Source organism: Panicum hallii, chromosome 4 (assembly GCF_002211085.1).
Source record: "Panicum hallii strain FIL2 chromosome 4, PHallii_v3.1, whole genome shotgun sequence".
NCBI classification, from domain to species: domain Eukaryota; kingdom Viridiplantae; phylum Streptophyta; class Magnoliopsida; order Poales; family Poaceae; genus Panicum; species Panicum hallii.
The window spans coordinates 3,020,017-3,036,401 of NC_038045.1; the positions used below are offsets into that span (position 1 = coordinate 3,020,017).

The 16,385-nt window shown below is 49.8% G+C and overlaps 2 protein-coding genes across 3 annotated transcripts; one reads left to right on the forward strand and one right to left on the reverse strand.

The window, feature by feature from the left end:
- The first annotated feature begins 7,317 nt into the window (after positions 1-7,317).
- Positions 7,318-9,017, forward strand: LOC112890195 (nucleolar and coiled-body phosphoprotein 1-like). Its single transcript, XM_025957073.1, has one exon. The coding sequence runs from the start codon at positions 7,503-7,505 to the stop codon at positions 8,760-8,762; it is 1,260 nt and encodes a 419-aa protein (XP_025812858.1). The 5' UTR covers positions 7,318-7,502; the 3' UTR covers positions 8,763-9,017.
- A 2,490-nt stretch (positions 9,018-11,507) lies between these two features.
- Positions 11,508-16,019, reverse strand: LOC112889597 (BTB/POZ domain-containing protein At1g04390). 2 transcript variants are annotated; one of them, XM_025956319.1, is made up of 9 exons: positions 15,848-16,019; positions 15,330-15,456; positions 14,641-15,157; positions 14,400-14,530; positions 14,040-14,292; positions 13,875-13,881; positions 12,637-13,764; positions 12,327-12,479; positions 11,508-12,181 (listed from the first exon to the last, which is right to left on the reverse strand). In XM_025956319.1, the coding sequence occupies exons 1-9, from the start codon at positions 15,991-15,993 to the stop codon at positions 11,740-11,742; spliced, it is 2,904 nt and encodes a 967-aa protein (XP_025812104.1). In that variant the 5' UTR covers positions 15,994-16,019; the 3' UTR covers positions 11,508-11,739. The 2 variants fall into 2 exon arrangements, with proteins under 2 accessions (XP_025812104.1, XP_025812102.1); XM_025956317.1 differs by lacking the exon at positions 13,875-13,881 and having other exon boundaries at positions 13,886-14,292.
- Positions 16,020-16,385: the final 366 nt, after the last annotated feature.

Below are 16,385 nucleotides of genomic sequence, written 5' to 3' on the forward strand. Positions count from 1 at the left end.
TCCGCGATCCCGTCCGCGGCGGCGGCGGCGGCGGCGGCGGCCAGGTCTATTTCCCTCGCCGCGGCACGGCCTGGCAGGCGGTAGGTAGTAGGGCCCACCGACCGGGAAGCCGCTCCTGGCGGCTTGTGTGGCTGCAGTGCAGCAGCCTTCGCAGGGGGGCGGGCGGGCAGTGGTCACGGTGCACCGTACCGAGTCCACGGCCTTCACGTACGTAACGGCTATCTCTATCCGGACAAGAACACGACAGGGAACGGGGCGGAAACGGAAACGGCGGCTCGCCGGTGCTCCACCGCCATCCGTCCGCACGCCCCGCATCGTACGGCGGCCACGAGGCCGTCCATAAGTTCAGGGGAGAGTGTGGGCTAGATTCCTCTTGGACTTGACCTCCCCCTGCCCGTACTGCCCTGGCCCCTCGCGTTCCATCCGCTCCCGTTCTGCCACTGCCAATATTTTTTTCTCGCTGCCTGCATCTGCATGCTACAGTGTAGACTATAGACTGTAGAGCGAGCCCGCGAGCAAAACGACAGGGGAGGGCAGCGTGGTCATTTCCGCGGGCGTTCAAATGATTGACTGCCGCCTCCCGCCCCGCGCCAGCCAGGCAGGCAGCTCGTCGTCCCGCTCCTGCTCGGCGAGCATGGGGCGCCTGCGCGCGCACATTGCCACCTGCCCATCTGCAGGCCGCCGGCCCCGCCGCTGCGCCGCGGCTGGTCCCGCCGCCGACCCATCCATCTCCGGCGGGAAAAGGAAACGCGCGCCTCCCCAGCTAGCTCTCCGCCTCGTTCCCGTCGAGGCCGCGCACGGTGGCCTCGCCCACCCTCGTTCGCCCCCCGTTCCAGGACGGACGTGCTGTGCCCGGCGTGGACACTGGCGGCAACTTTTTAGGAGGACCGACCTCATTTCCAGGAAGAAGACCGGCCGACCGAACGGAGATGGTGGATAAGGGTTGCGTGCCGGCCAGCTCGGAGCGCGCGCACGGGTGGGCCGGCCAGGGCGGGGGAGGCCTCGGGCGAGGGGTGGTCAACGTGGTTGCGCGCGAGCAAAGCGATGGTCGTTGCTTCGTCGCTCGGACAGCGGGGCGCCTCGTCCTCGGCCCGCACGCACGGCACGGCACGGGGGCCGTTACTTAACGAGGCTCGGAACCCGCACGCACGCACTGCCGTGAAACGAGGCAGCTGCTGCCGGGAAACGCCGCGCGCTGTGCTCCCGACGCTACCAGCGTGGAGAAAAGCGGCCAACGAGGAACGTGGCAGCAGCGAGGCGTCGGTCCCCTGCTGGCCGCCGCACGATGCGTGGAATGGAACCAGCATCATCGGCCGCTTGATCGATCCATCGACGATAGTATCGATCCCTGTTCTTGCATCGCTTTTTTCTTTGTAAGAACGACGTGCGGGCAAATTGGTCTCGTCTTGCTTGCATTGTTTACCCGTGATGGATAGATGGAGCTCGTCAAGATATTGATTGTGCGTAACAGTAATCTGGCTGCCAATTAACCTGCTGCATGCGTGGTTTTCAACACCATGATCATTCGGCAACATGGTTTGGGGTCAGCTAGCAGCCAGCACTCATGGCCGACGATGGCAGCAGCAGGCCAGGCCATAGGCCGCCAGGGACAAAAAACTGGCTCCATTTGACGATGAGCTCATCACGATCTCGCTCGCTCTCGAGCAGGACAGGACAGTAGTAGTGACAGGTGCAGACAGAAACGCGCAGTGCTGCGCTGCTGCGCCAGGAAAAGGCCGCTGCAGCCCCGGTCTGCCGGTCTCCTCCCGCACGAAAGTTTCGCACTCCGCAACCAAAGATCCGTGATTCAGAGAGCGAGGCAATCATACAGTAGTGACTCTTTCCCTTCAAAAAAACAAAAGAAAAATCAGTAGCAGTGGCTCAGGCTCAGTAAGCTGCAAAGTGTATGAGCTCCAAAAACCTGAAGCTTTGGAGCTACGCTTAGCCTTTTTGTTGGCTACCTCCCGCATGCAGCTAGCACTGTCGCCCTCCACGGGATAAAACTAATGCGTGTCCTTTGTCCCTGCACGAGTAGATCGCAACACTCCATGCCGCGGCATGCAGATGTGTTTCTTGGCCTTTTTAGAGGTTTGTTAATGCATCTCTAGCTAGCTAGCAAGCTCCAAACCCTGCATACATGTGGTTATCATACTAAAAAAAACAGAGAGCTCCCGGCCAAAGCTGGGATAGATGAAAGGGTGTGGGGATTCAAGTGCAACGCCCCCCCCCCCCCCCCCCCCCTGATACTGTCCTGTACGTTTTACAGCATGCATCAGGGGCGTTTGCTAGGAAGGTTCCTAAATTCACCCGGTGCCTGCTGAACATCCCACATGTACGTCAGGAGTAGTATAACCCCCTGTGTCTACGAGAAGGAACAAAGATCCTTGTCCTGTCTCGGTCACAGTCACCCTCCCCTGCTCTCGTGAACCAGTTAGCCGGCCTCGACGACGTGGATCCATCGTGGGAAGCAGCATGCAGGCAGACACGAGTTCAGAAACCCATGGTAGCACACGGTGAATCTTAGTGAGCTATTCTAGCGTTTTCCGCTCTTCAGCCTGTCGAAAAGGTAAATAAACTCAAAACTACATTTTCGACTCCAAACCTAAATTTTTTCCATAGAAGATTACCTTTTCCAGTGCATATACGTAATAATTGGTGCAACAATGCACGACATGGACGATATGAGATGAGCACACAATTAAGATTTAGAATGCGATATATAACATGCAGCACCGAGAAAAAAATGAGCACACAATTGAGGTTTAGAATGCAATACATAACATGCAACAGTTAAAAAGTATTTTGTAAGAAAAAAGTGATAGCACGATGATATATGCAAAAATAGTAGGATCGTAGGGGGTTAGGGGATCCATATGCCCCCCCTCCCCTCAAGACACCAACATAATATCTCAACAGCATAATATCTCACCGTCGATCGTTTAGGAATGAATCTTAATCCATCTCATTATTCAATTTATTTTTTCAAAATTTATCGTTTACCGTAGCATTAGCACAGGCATTCTACTAGTTCTTGATAAACAAGCTCCATCACTGCAAATAGACGATACCACTGATTAACTAGAGAATATCTACTTGTCCCCTATGAAGGACAATCCTTATTTAGCTTTTTCTCATTGCTTGACCTTGAAGCTTGTGGGTGACCGTGGCTAGGGCGGGAGAATTGTTGTTTTTTGATTTTTAAGGTGATTTCCTCTCCCCTACAAATATAGAATCTTTTTGAAAAATCCAGTCTGATGGTTGACCACAGATGGAGATTGGGACGATAAAGGTGGTGTTGCAACACCAACCATTGTTGTTCTTATTCCCTTGTGGATTTCATATTTTTGCACTTTTGTTTGGTTGATTTGATTTTCGATCTATTCGCCCCTGTGATCTGGTCCTCTAGGTGTTCCTCTTCCGGTTTTCATTCCATTCTCGTGGTAATAACCTAGGTTTTTCTGTTGATTCGATTGGTCTAGCTATCTCAGTTGTGCTGTGCGATTTGTTTCGGTCGTGTAGCTTTTAACCAATTAATTCATGAGATTAGTCTAGTTCGATAGGTTGGATTCAGTGTTGTAGCTTGTACCCGCTCAGATTTTTGTTTCTCTGCTTTGCGATTGGGTTTAGTAGTCTACATTTCTTCCCAATAATTGATGTGATTGGATTCATTATTCTAGATTTTACCTGATCTTTTGTTGTGTCTCAGCTTTTACGCATCGATTTTAGCAGTGTAGATTTTACCCAATTAATTGATGTGATTGGATTTATTATTTACCCAATCATTTGTTGTGTCTATGCTGTGTGATTGTATTGGGTATTCAGATATGTTCATCCAGTTTATATTTTTTCAACCGAACAGCCAAAACCATATATATGCATATCTATTTTGTGTTGCTTGTAGTTGTTAATTCAGCGTCGGTTCTAGTCTTTTTTATAGGTTTTAGCCTATTTCTAGCTTGCAATTACTTTTGGTCCACTAGGGTTTTGAGTTTGTTGCCTGGATTAGATGTTTTTGCTACCTGATTTTGGGAGATGGAAGGTGAATCACACCCTGATGAAATATTTGTTCTCCTTCTCTAGAGATAAGGAAGTTGAACTGATTTAATTTTTATACGAACTAAACTAGCCTATTTGTCAGGGGTTACTCAATTTAATGGGGAGTAGGTGAGGGGTAGAATTCTCTTTTTTGCGCTTTTGGACAATCTGCTAGTATAAATTTGTTGATGTCTATAATTTTTTGAGAGAAATTTTAGTAGTCACAGGCTGTTGACTAATCCATTTCATAAGTTGCAGAACTGTACTAGTGTATGAATGTGTTAGTAGTTGCATTTTTGGTGCTATTAGTTTAGTAATATTTACCATTATCTTTTTACATATATAGATCAAGTCTTATCACGTTTAATTCTATCTAGATTGAATTACTGCAGAATCTGAATATGATCAATTGTAGAGAGAAATCCTGATTGTTTAAATATATTATTGAAAGTAGGTAGAATTCATACACATTTGTACTGTATGCATATGTATTCATATTTTGTTCCCTATTTTTCACGTGGATTAAGTATATATGCTGATTGATTGCTTGGTTTAGATAACTTTTATGTGTGATTTGCATTGGTAATTTAGTCTTTTGCTATTAATTTATTTGAATTTCTTTCTAATCAGTTTGTATTAGTTGTGGCTCTTAGTAGGTGTATTAGTTCTGGCTTTACAATTTCCTATACAGAAGGTTTGAGATTTATTTTCTATTCAAATATGATCTACCTTAGTTAAGATTAAATTTTAATATTAGATTTCCATTAAACTCTAATACATGATGTTTTGATTTAGATGCCTCGTAAAAGACGTAGAGATTTAGAAGATCTGAATGACAGCGATATAGAGGGTGTTGATAGTATTCTTTGAATTCAAGAATCTCTATCTGAACTTGAAGATTATATCCATTAGTCTTCTAATGAACAGTTTACTGATTCAGACGTAAATTCATTCTTCTTAGTTTGTATGCTTATATTTTTTAATTATTCATTTTTTATTCTTATATTTATTAGATCATATTTATTTTTTTATATTTTATAGGATTCCTCCTAGTAATGATAATGAATTCAATAAGGAAGTTTATAAGGAAGTCTTGCGAGATGTAAGTTATCATTATTCTTGAAATCTCTGCATTGTTATATCCTTCACTTTTCAGATTATTGATCTGGAATTATTTGTGTAGTACAATGAAATCAAGAAAATCAAACGTAAATTGAAGATAAAATTTATCTAATAAATCTGCTCACATGCATTATATGTAATTTTGTTCCCCAAAGCTTTTCATTATCCTTCCTAATGACAATATAATTCTTTTCATATGTTACCTAAAGATTTTTCATTCACAGTTTTTCGATCTTATTCAATTTTTATTCAAGTAACAATATATTATTTTGACAATTAAAGTATACTGTACTGACAGCATAATGAATACTGTCAATTAAATATGTTGACCCAGTAATTTTTTTAAGAATATACTTTGTTCCTGATATTTTTGCATTATGGGTAATTTGCATATGATAGGGTTCCTCAGGCCCCAAACATAATTTGCATTTTATTTTTATTTAATGTTATCACTTGTTCTTTTTCAATTTGTATTATGGCATGATTTGCATATAACTGGGTTCCTGAGACCCCAAATAGATTTTGTATCTTACTTACTATAGATAAATCTGTGCATTTTGTTTTGAATATTTGTTCTGTTTATGTGAAGGATGCAAAAGTATACTAGGTTCTTTGCTGAATTCCTTGCGACATATCTGCATATGACACTATTTATTAGTGTATTTGTTTTATTTATCATATTTTGACTTAGCATGTATAGAATTGAGTTTTAACCTATTTCCGCTGTATCACTTCCTTATCTCATTGTATTTTTTATGTTTTAAATCATTCTAGATGCTTAAGCCAAATGCTTTTAGGAAGGATCTTATCCTCATGGCTCGTGACAATTTTATCTATTTAGGCATTGAAGAAGGCCCCAGACTTGTCTTGTTTTGGCTTAGTCCCAAGAAAGTAAGGAGACAAATCAAGACATGCTTACAATTCGTGCTTTGCAGCGTCTTGTTGGTTCAAAGGAAGTTCTAGATTATCGTATTGCTGCTGATCCTTCAAGAAACTATGGTTTTATCCTATGTCCTGATGAGGTTAAAGCTGAAAGTCTTCGTGGGCATTATGTGCGAATTGGTGATGAGAAGATCTTCTTTGATGTGGTTTCCAATGTTGGCTATATGCCTTTTTATGATGATGTTAACTAGCATCCAAGAGTTCTTAACATGATATGAGGTTTTCTAATTGTGATCAAGTGCTAAAGGTTATGCTGTTTACCGATCAGGTTATGAAGGCAATGCAAGGTCAAGTGCATTCGACTCACTTTTATCATATCTTATAGTTGTCTGGTGTAGGTTTATGCATCTTTTCGTTTCTGCACTGTACTGTATGAATATGGCTCGCTATGTTATTAGAATTATGTAATGGATCTGAAGTTGGTGGTTAAAACTCTGAACTTTGCTTTATATTATATTTCTAGGATTATAATTATAAATATGTGTCATTATGAGCTGTCTCAGGTTATTTTTTTTATCTCTTTTCAGTTTTTGTTATTGTTTTTTCGGTTTTAATTCTCCTCCATCAGCTGACGGTTTGAAAATCCAAGTGCCATATGTTGGTGTAGCACTCGATTTTCCTCCCACCCAAAATTAAGGGTTTTGTTTCCAAAAACACTCGAGCATTGATTTGCCATAGAACGCTCGAGTTATAAATAGACAGATTTTTTTGAAGGAAGCCTCAATAACATTTGAACTCCATGTTCACCCCAACGGATTCTCGTATTTTACATGAACCTCCTCGTTAGCTGCGATCTCATCTCCAACCCATGGATCACCGAAGAGCACGAAAACAGTGCATCGATCTCGCACTGGAGAGATTCCACTCTGATCAGATAGATGTTCAGATCAGCTCGCAACTCCAGCTGCAGCACAAAACCACTTGGCATCGCCACGGTTTCGCTGCCAATCCCCTCTGTCCCGTAGCTGTAGCCCGTGGCCGGTGCCGTTACAAAAATAAACCACGGCCGGAAACCGACGAGCTCCCCCTACCGCTGCCTCTGCGCGCACCCGGAGCGCCCCTTTCACGCGTCGCCCGCCCAGCTCAAGGGCCGCCCTTTCCCTCCGCCTCCGCTTCCTCGAACCGGCCGGCCGGCCTGCCAGCCAGCCAGGCCATTTTACCCTTACCCGCTTATATATACGCGCCTTTACCACCGTTACCCGTCTCCCACACCGCTCCCGGTCTCCCAGGCTCCGCCTGCTCTGCTCCCCGCCCACCAACGCCACCGCCACCGCCACTGGATCCGTTCAGCTACCGCCGTACCGGCAGCGCGTCAGCAAGAGAGTGAGTGCCGGCCGCACCACACTGCGTGTGTAGTGCGTGGTGTGCTCGGACTTTGATGCGCGTGGCCGCCGCCGCGGTCCATGGCCTCCGCCGTCGCGAGTAACCTCCCGCCCGCCGCCGCGCCCGCGTACGGGTGGCTCAGCCCGCGCGTGTCCTTCAGCCACGACGCGCAGGGCGCGGACGTAATGGAGCCCGCCGCCGTGTCGTCCCCCGCGGCCGTCGCCGCCATGGCCGTGGCCACGCCGGAGCCGGCGATCTCCAAGGACTTCATCGACTTCGAGTTCAGCCTCGGCGGGTCCGCCACCATGCTCCCCGCGGACGAGCTGTTCGCGGACGGGAAGCTGCTGCCGCTGCGGAAGGCGGCCGCGCCTCTGCCGGATCCGGAGGCCGCGGCGGCGGCGCCCCCGGCGCCGGCGCGGGCGGAGGCGGCAATGCCGGCGCCCGCGGGGCCGGTCAAGCCCCTCCGCGCCGCGGCGGTCGCAGCGGCCGACGGGACCGCCGACCCCTACGTGTTCTCGCCCAAGGCGCCCAGCTGCTCCAGCCGGTGGCGCGAGCTGCTCGGGCTCAAGAGGGCCGCGGCCGCGCAGAGCCCCAGCGCGAAGCCCTCGCCGTCGCCGGTCGCGGCTGCGAGGACCCCTGCGGCGAGGGCGGCGAACTCCGCGGCGGCGAGGTCGCTCAAGCTCCTGCTCCAGCGGAACACCGGGCGCGCGTCGGGGGCCTCGGCGACGGACCTCGCGTCGGCGCCGCTGCTCCGCGACAGCTCCGACTCGGAGGCGTCGCTCTCCCTCGCGTCCTCCCGCTTCTCGCTCTCCTCGTCGTCCTCCTCCTCCGGCCACGAGCACGACGACGTGCCCCGCCTCTCCCTCGACTCCGCCGCCGACCCCAACCCGCCCCGCATCCGGCTCGTCCGCTCCTCCCACCACCGCCACTCCACCTCCGGCTCCACCCGCGCCGGCCGCAGCCCCGCGCGGCGCCGCCCTTCGCCGCCCCCTCCCCCGCGCTGCCTCTCCGTGGACTCCCCGCGCATGAACTCCTCCGGCAAGATCGTGTTCCAGGGCCTGGAGCGCAGCTCCAGCTCCCCCTGCAGCTTCCACGCGGCCTCCAAGTCCCGGTCCCGCGCGGTGGACCGGTCCTACTCCTCCGGCGTCCGCGTGGCGCCCGTGGTGCTCAACGTCCCCGTGTGCTCCCGCCCCGTGTTCGGCTTCTTCAAGGACAAGAAGGACTCCACCACGGCCAAGGACGCCTCGGCTGCTGCTGCGGCCGCCGCCGCGAGGTCCCGGTCGGCGCTGGGGCGGAAGGCGCAAGGGTGGAGCGGCGAGCTGCCGAGATCCTCCGGCTGATTTGACCCCGTTTGACCTTGCCTGTCCCGTTGGCGCCATCATGATGGATGAGAGGATGGCTCGGGTGGTTGGTGTTGGGTTTAACTGATTTTGTTTGTTCTTTGGAAACGACGAGATGGTGAGGGGTCTAATCAATTGACTGTCCTTTTCTTCCTCTTTTTTGCTCGACTGTAAAAATTCGAGTTTTGTACTGCTGCTCTTCCGATCGATTTGGTTCAATGCAACGCGAAAAAAAGGTGGAAAATTTTCTCAGAACTGTTTCAAACGGTTACTGTTCCATTCGGTGGTTTGGTTTGAAGTTTGAACAGGACATGCAAGCAAAATGATGGCAGCATTTCTAGGGCAGAGCGACGGAAATCCGGCCACGCGGTCGCAGTCGCGGCCTCAGTGTCCGTGGCTATCTGCATCGGAGTCAGCACATGTTGCCATGCCAGAGTGCCAGTAGATGCCGGTCCGCGGAGCGTGGCGGACCGGGCCGGCGGTCCGGCCAGACCGGCGGGCCGGCGACGGCTTGATCTGTTCTGGATCCGGGCACTGTGCCGCATGTGCCCGCCTCTAAATATTCGCGCGGCGGCAGAGGCATGCATGGCCAGCAATGGTGGCGCGCCCCGCCAGCCCTCTTTTTTTACTCAAGGCAAAGGCGTCACCGCGATCGGCGCGGCACGGCAGGCGGGTTACCGCCCGTTGCCGCCACGGCGCCGTCGGCCTGGTGGCGTCCTCGCACGGCACCCGGGTGCCGTCGAGGCCGACTGGCCGAGCACTCGGGCAGCGGGGACCCCGTGCCCTCCGCCTGGCCGTGGCTGCGCAGGCCCAGCATATGCGGACGCCGGCCGCGCGCCGGGCGCAGAGCTCAGAGCCCTGCCGCGCCTGCCGCGCGCCACGGCAACGCAGCTTTTGGCCCCCTGCCCCAACCTCGCACTTTGTTGGCGCGCGCCCCTCGCGTTAGCTAACTGCGTGCCAGCGCGTGTGGGCGTGGGGCGATGATGGCGACGAACTGATCCTACCGTTGGCCGCTTGCTCCGGCTGCGCCCTCACCCGCCGGTCCCGGCCGGCGCCGCTGCGGCGGACGTAGCCACCGGGCGCTGGACAGGGCTGCGTGGGCGCGGGCGCGAGCGGCCCTCTCGCCGTCTCCTTGTGTGCAGTGGCGCTGCAGGCCACTTGCTGCGCGGCTTAATGGGAGCATGGGCCGGGGCCTACGACGGCAGCAGCAGGATTGCCATTGCCATGAGTGTAGCGTGGTAGCGCAGCTGTGGACGCCCATGGAAACCGAATCATTGATGGCACGCCACGGATCTACACTGTGGTCTGTGGATCATTGAGAAAAGGGTAAGGTCAGCGTAGCCGTAGGATGGTGCTCACGGCAAATGCGATTACTCATACGCAAATTGGTGGTTACGTTCTGGCAAATCAAGCTATCTGTCTGACCAAACACGTATGCAGGCTCAAACGAAACGGGAGCAACGGCCAAACTGATTCACGGAACGTGCGCTCGATCTCAGCGCTCGGTAGCTGAGAAAGGCCGCTGAAATGTACAGCTTGGCATGTAGTGTGACGGCTGACAGAGTGACAGGCACCAAGGCGTACCCCATGATGGCCTGAAGAAAAGCTGAGCCTCCATAAAGACCACCGCACCTGCTGCCTGCGAGCGCGTGACTGCGTGAGCGATGGATGAGAGAGTGAGAGCCCAGAGAGCGAAGAGGACCGAGCTCAGAGATTCAGATTCAGAGCCTGTGCTGAGCCTGAAAACCTGAACGCTCGTCTTTCCCTGCCTCCACCCAGCAGCACCTGCAGCGTACGCCGCTGCCGGCCTCGCCGGGCGGCCGTTGCGGCATGCGGCCGCGACGCGACGGCCGGCTGACGGCTGCATGCCACCGTCCGGCGCCGTGACTTCCTGCCCCACCGCCGGGAGGCAGCGCCCCTGACGGCCTGCCATTAAAAAAGAGACAAGAAAAAGAATGCCTCGTTAACTAAACAATCAATGAAAATCTCATCTTTATTTCGTATATAAGCGCAATTATGTCGCCGGGGCTACTGCTGACGGGCTTGTTTATTGAACGCTAGTTTGGACGCTAGCGGAGGGGCTTGGACATGGACAGCCTGTACTGCCCTCTGCTAGACTACTCGCCGCTGCTGCTGATCGTCCTGCTCCCACCCATGTTGCTGCTGCTGCTGCTGTGTTTTCTTTTTTCTTTTGGATTTCTTGGAAGCAACTGGCAATGGTGGACGCCATGAGAGAGGTTTGTTTTGGCCCGTTGGGTTTGTTTCGGAGCAACAGGGAGGAGAAGCAAGTGCTGGTAGCTACCAATTCCTGTCGCGGAGCGAGTGGTAACGGATCAGCGGCAGCGGCGTCCGTTGCGCGTGATGTGGATGCGGGTGGCGAGCTAGAGCGGGGCGCTGAGCTGGGCTCGTCAGTGCCACTTGGCCGCGGGATCCTCAGATCTGCGCAGCAGGGTTCAGGTTCAGGGGGTCTGATCCAATGAGCTGGGACGCCGACGGAGATGAGCTACGCAGGGCTCAGGTAATCGGTAGTAGTCAGTACAACAGCACGACACATGCGTTCGCCATTCACCAACGTGGAGACAACGCAACTGTGCTCCAACGAGATGCCCATCATTTCACGGGTCCATGAAACACTGTACGTGCTCGGTGACAAAATTAAGCGTGCAGTGTCGTCAGTCCCGAACGACCGAGCTGGCCGGATCTCGTCTACCTCAACAAAGCGTAACGCACGACGACGAGGCGAAGTTTCAGGGTTCAGGCACGGCTAGCTCTTGTGAATTGAGACACCCAGATCGCCGGCATCAGCCTGGGCACAGAAGTGTGTACATCACCACAAAAAGATGGCCATTTTACGTTTACTACTAACATACTGTACACAGAGTGACAAAAACGTACACTCCCAAAACTACCGTGCTGACCTCGTGTACCGCGACAGAACATACCGCATGATTACAGTGTACATCACACCACTCGGGACTCAGTAACTTCCACCGCGGTGCTGCGAGTACCGAACGTACTCTGCCCGCAGCATGTTGAGCACGTCCTCGTCGAGCTGCTCCAGCTGACCCGAGTCCCGCAGCCTCGGGTACAGGTGCGCCACGCTGCCGATGGCGGCCTCCACCAGGTCCCACTGCCCCAAGTTGGCTGCAAAGCCGATGAACTCGAGGGAGGCGTTGGTGCTGGAGTTCAGGCAGGCGGCCACCACTTCAAGGCTCTCTTCCTTCACCCCCTCCAGGAACCAGAACTCAGCCAGGGATGACAACTCCACGTAGGGTTTTAGGTGGGACAATTGCTCTTCCGCGTTCATGTTCTTCCATCGGCAATCAGGGGCGATTCTGGGAAGCTCCCCTTTGTAGAACCACTGGACTAGTTTATCCAGGGCTCCCCACCTGACCGGAACTCTGATAGCCTCTGCAAAGCTGCAGGCATGGATCTCATCATCAAACTTATGAAACATATAGGAGTGTGGTAATGAAATACTGCAGTATGGAAGTTCTAAAGCAGTTTGGTTTGAGAATACATGAACTTCTCTACTTGAGAGATATCGAGAAACAAAGGGATAACCTCTCGTGCATCCCAGATTGAAATAATGCGCGAAGGTAATCGCAGGTCATGCTCAAAACAATTTTATGGCTATGGACGTGTGGAGTTGATAGTTCGCATGAACCGTGGTGGCACTCCATTTTTTCATTTGATTGCGCCTCCAGAATTATGTCCCTGGTAGTAGCATGAATCAAGTACATCAAAAGTTAGCAAAACTAGCCAGTGCAAGTTATACGTTTTTTTTTTGAGTATCAGTGCAAGTTATACGTTGTGACCTCTTAAGCAGCAGGTTAGAATCAGTAAAAAAAATGTAACCATTTTAGGTACTTACGAGAATGAATGTTCAGCTGGTTCAACTGCTGCAGTAAGATCATATCTGGGACAGTCAGAGCTCCATCTGGGTTGCTCTCTCTGAAGCATCTCTTGCAGTGATTTCAAGTGACAAAACTTTGCAAGTGTCTTTACAGGCTTAACAGTGTCAGCATCTACCGTGACAAAACCAGCGTATGCATATTCCAAAATTTTCTTCAGAGCATGACTGTCTACACGATCAGACATTCGGACATGATAAAGTGATCTTCTGCTCCCTTCATAAGTTATTTTCCCATCATGGACAAGGGATTTTCCAGATGGCAAAAGTTTAGAACATCTTACTGATAGGATAGCTGCATGAGCACTAAGAGGTTCACTGTCTGCAAGCAACAGTTCCAGATCAACTAGCTCATTATCACATAATGCACTTCTCATCTTTGCTCCCAACTTGCTTGGAAACCCACAAAGCCCAAACAAACTCAGTATATGTGCAATGTAGGACTTGGGTCCTGGGCTCAAGTTTTGACCCAACGCATGCTCAAGGACTCTTATTAAACCTTCATTGTAGTACTCTCTGCAATCATGGCACACAATCCCCCCATCCAAATTCTTTTCACAGTGAATACAAACAAGGCTGACTCTCCTCAGCACATTATACAACACCACGAGACCATAAAATAGGATAACATTTTCACCCTCCCATTCTTCAGCGAGATAGCAACATGAACCTCCATCAAAACAAAATTGCAGATGTGAAGCATTGTTTGACCTCGTAATGTACAAACGATTGTGCAGACATTCCTTTATAATGGTGGATAGTACACCTACAACACTCCTCTTGTTCAAACTATGGTTAGATTGCACTATTACCAAGCATGCTAGATTCATGAGGTTGTTCATAATTTTCACACAGTCGAAAGATGCGGTAAGATTTCTGATAACATTAGATTCTAATGACGACAAGAGAATGTTCATACATTCATCACCTAATGGCAGAACAACTTCCAGAAATTTAGAACTTGCCTCAGAAAAAATGTATTGGCTAGGAGAGAGGAGCATCATAAGAATTGCCCTCAAAGCTGGCTCCAGCTCCTCTTTGGAAAATTTTGTGGAGCTGTTTCTCTGTGTTATATCTGTTGCTAGTGAGCTGCACAAAGAAGCAGGAGATAGAGTAAATCAGAATTCAACTTGAACATGTAAGTACCTTGTGGTACTGAAGTAGCATATCAGAAAAGTAGAACTCGAACAGGATAGTACCTAGTACCTACCAAGCACAAGATATCAGTGCCTGCAAGAAATTGTTTTTCCGTTTTCTTACAGACAGATACTCGTTATTGCAATGTACTGATAGATATCCAAGTATATCCCATACGTAGGGATCTATATTCATAATGTCTTTGGAATCTTTGTTGAACAGCTCACCATGGCACAACATCTGATGGGTTTGATGTTCAGAGCTGCAGCTCCCAGCAAGAATCTTATATAATACTTCATCAATAGAATTAGACCAGAAGCATCTATGATGATTCCCATGATAACGAAGGGCCAGTAATGCAGTACGGCAGCCCTCTGTTACTAATGATTTTTCATCAATTTCAGACATTGCATTGATTATGCCTTGAACGATAGGATGATAATGTGAAGTTATTAACTGATTGCAGCCCCTTGGAGATCTCTGTAGGCAACCAAGCTACTTTCAGTTTGTTTTTTTTTAAAAAAAAGCAACATAAACATAGTAGATAAGCCAGTAAACCATCATATTTCTGTTGATATAAATCTTACCAGAAGAACCTGACAGAGCTTCAATGCTTCGATCCTAGTAACACTAGGATGAGATTTTCCCATAAGGTCACAAATTTTAGGGATCAACTCTTCATCCTTAAGAAGGACCATCACTCCATTGCCACATAAAGCTGAATTACAGTAACAAGATCTCAGGTATGCACAAGTAAACCAAAGAAGAAAAAAATATCTTTGTGAATCCTGACACAGAAGTTAAAGAGGAGAATTACCACAGAAGTACCTAAAGCAGCATACAGCTTAAGAATTTTCGCAGCAACTGTTGTTTCAGCACTAAGACAGTATTGTGCCAGCTTCGCCATCAAGTTGCAGTTACTCCATACATGGTATCTTGAGGAGGGCCAAATCCACAGAATACTCCTTAGCAAAGATATCATCTCCGTCAGATAGTTCAGGGGATGAACATCATGGGTGTAATTCTGCAGAGCTGAAATAACACTTGCAACTGCATTGGTTTTCTCCAGAGCCTCCCAAATTTCTGCCTGAGTTGAAGTTCTCGCTGTAACTAGGCTATTCAGTATACAGGTCAGTGCACTTGCACATGGTACGGCTATACGCAGCTGGTCTGCAGACAACTGGCACGACAGGGATGAAACCATTTCCAAAATTGGGTACTGGCGAACAGAATTTCCTATACTGGAAACCAACCTTAAGCTCACATCTGCTGCTTGGATCAGCACTGAAACGTTGTGTGTCTTGAGAATACCTTCCAGTGCTAGAAGTATATCTGAAATTGACTCCTGGTTAACAAATAGTTTTGGTTAAAATCGTATGTTCGCGTTTATACATAATGTTCGGGAAGAATATACCACAAATGCATTTAGGAATATAATAAATAGAGTGAAATTGCTGGTTAGAGCTTAGCACAGCTAAGAAGGCACAGTAAATCAAACCGAACTGCAGGGATCTTACCTTTACAGGTGCGAGCCTAAGTGCTTCATTTGATAGGGAACCGACAAACGCAGCCACCGCTTTGAGCACATGAGACTGTATTCCAGCATCAGTAGACTGCCATTTTTTAGCACCGTGGCCATCAGACCTGACATGTACATAGAAGATTGAAAATACGGCAAGGAACACACAGAAACCCCTCTGCAAAAACGCAACCCTTCAATTCTGTTATTGTCTCTTATAATTTGGTTCTATTGTCTGCCTCCCTAAGCTGTAAGATAACTACGTTCCGTGTGAAATTACCAAACAGCAGTACAATAAAAACACAACGTCCAACCCTTTCTCGTTCTGAACATTGGGTGAGTTTATACAAAGCTAGATCGCCAAGCTCTCCCTGAGTGAGTAAATGGTGCTATGGGAGCTACCTAAAATCACTGGCGCGCACGCTTGCTTGCGTGCTGGAGAAGAGGTAATTCCTAAATATGCTGCTAGTAGATACGCTATGAATCCGTCGGGGAGCGTGGGGAATCAGCGATTACTTGGTGAGGCCGAGGGCGAGGGCGCCGTGGAGGCGGGCGCGGAGGGAGAGGGCCTGGTCGGTGAGCAGCTGCTCGGCGGCGCCCTTCCTCCTGCCCTTGTCCCTCCCGGACGGCGACGGCTTGGAGGCGGAGAAGGCCTGCCGCATCGCGTACTCGCAGGAGGTAGCACCGCGACGGACGAACACGGAGGAGAAGCGAAGAGAAATCCAAGTGTTCTTCTAAGGCAGCGCTGCGGCGGTTGGGTTGGGCTGGGCCGGGCCGGGGCGAAGAGGCAGGCCGTGCCATTTCCCTCTATGGAACCAAAACAATTCCCAAATCTTGCTCGAAGGCCAGTTTTGTCATCTACATACAATTAGGCCCGGGCCCGAAGCCATGACTGAAATTTGACAACAGACTGGAACCTTTTATTTTAGTACAGCCGGTAATTCTAGTACGGGTATTGTGTATTGTTCAGCAGAGCACGGGCTCCACGACGTACGGAAAAACGGATACTATATATATTTTTTTTCTCTTAATGAAATACGTGTTCAAACACGTT

What these genes read in the sequence shown, in the direction of transcription:
- LOC112890195 (XM_025957073.1), top strand. Translation starts at nt 7,503, where the DNA reads ATGGCCTCCGCCGTCGCGAGTAACCTCCCGCCCGCCGCCGCGCCCGCG.
- LOC112889597 (XM_025956317.1), bottom strand. Translation starts at nt 15,993, where the DNA reads ATGCGGCAGGCCTTCTCCGCCTCCAAGCCGTCGCCGTCCGGGAGGGAC. An exon ending in AGCTCTGTCAGGTTCTTCTG is followed by an intron (nt 14,293 to 14,399) that starts GTAAGATTTATA and finishes GGTTGCCTACAG; the next exon opens with AGATCTCCAAGGGGCTGCAA. An exon ending in GCACTGATATCTTGTGCTTG is followed by an intron (nt 13,765 to 13,885) that starts GTAGGTACTAGG and finishes TTCTTTGTGCAG; the next exon opens with CTCACTAGCAACAGATATAA.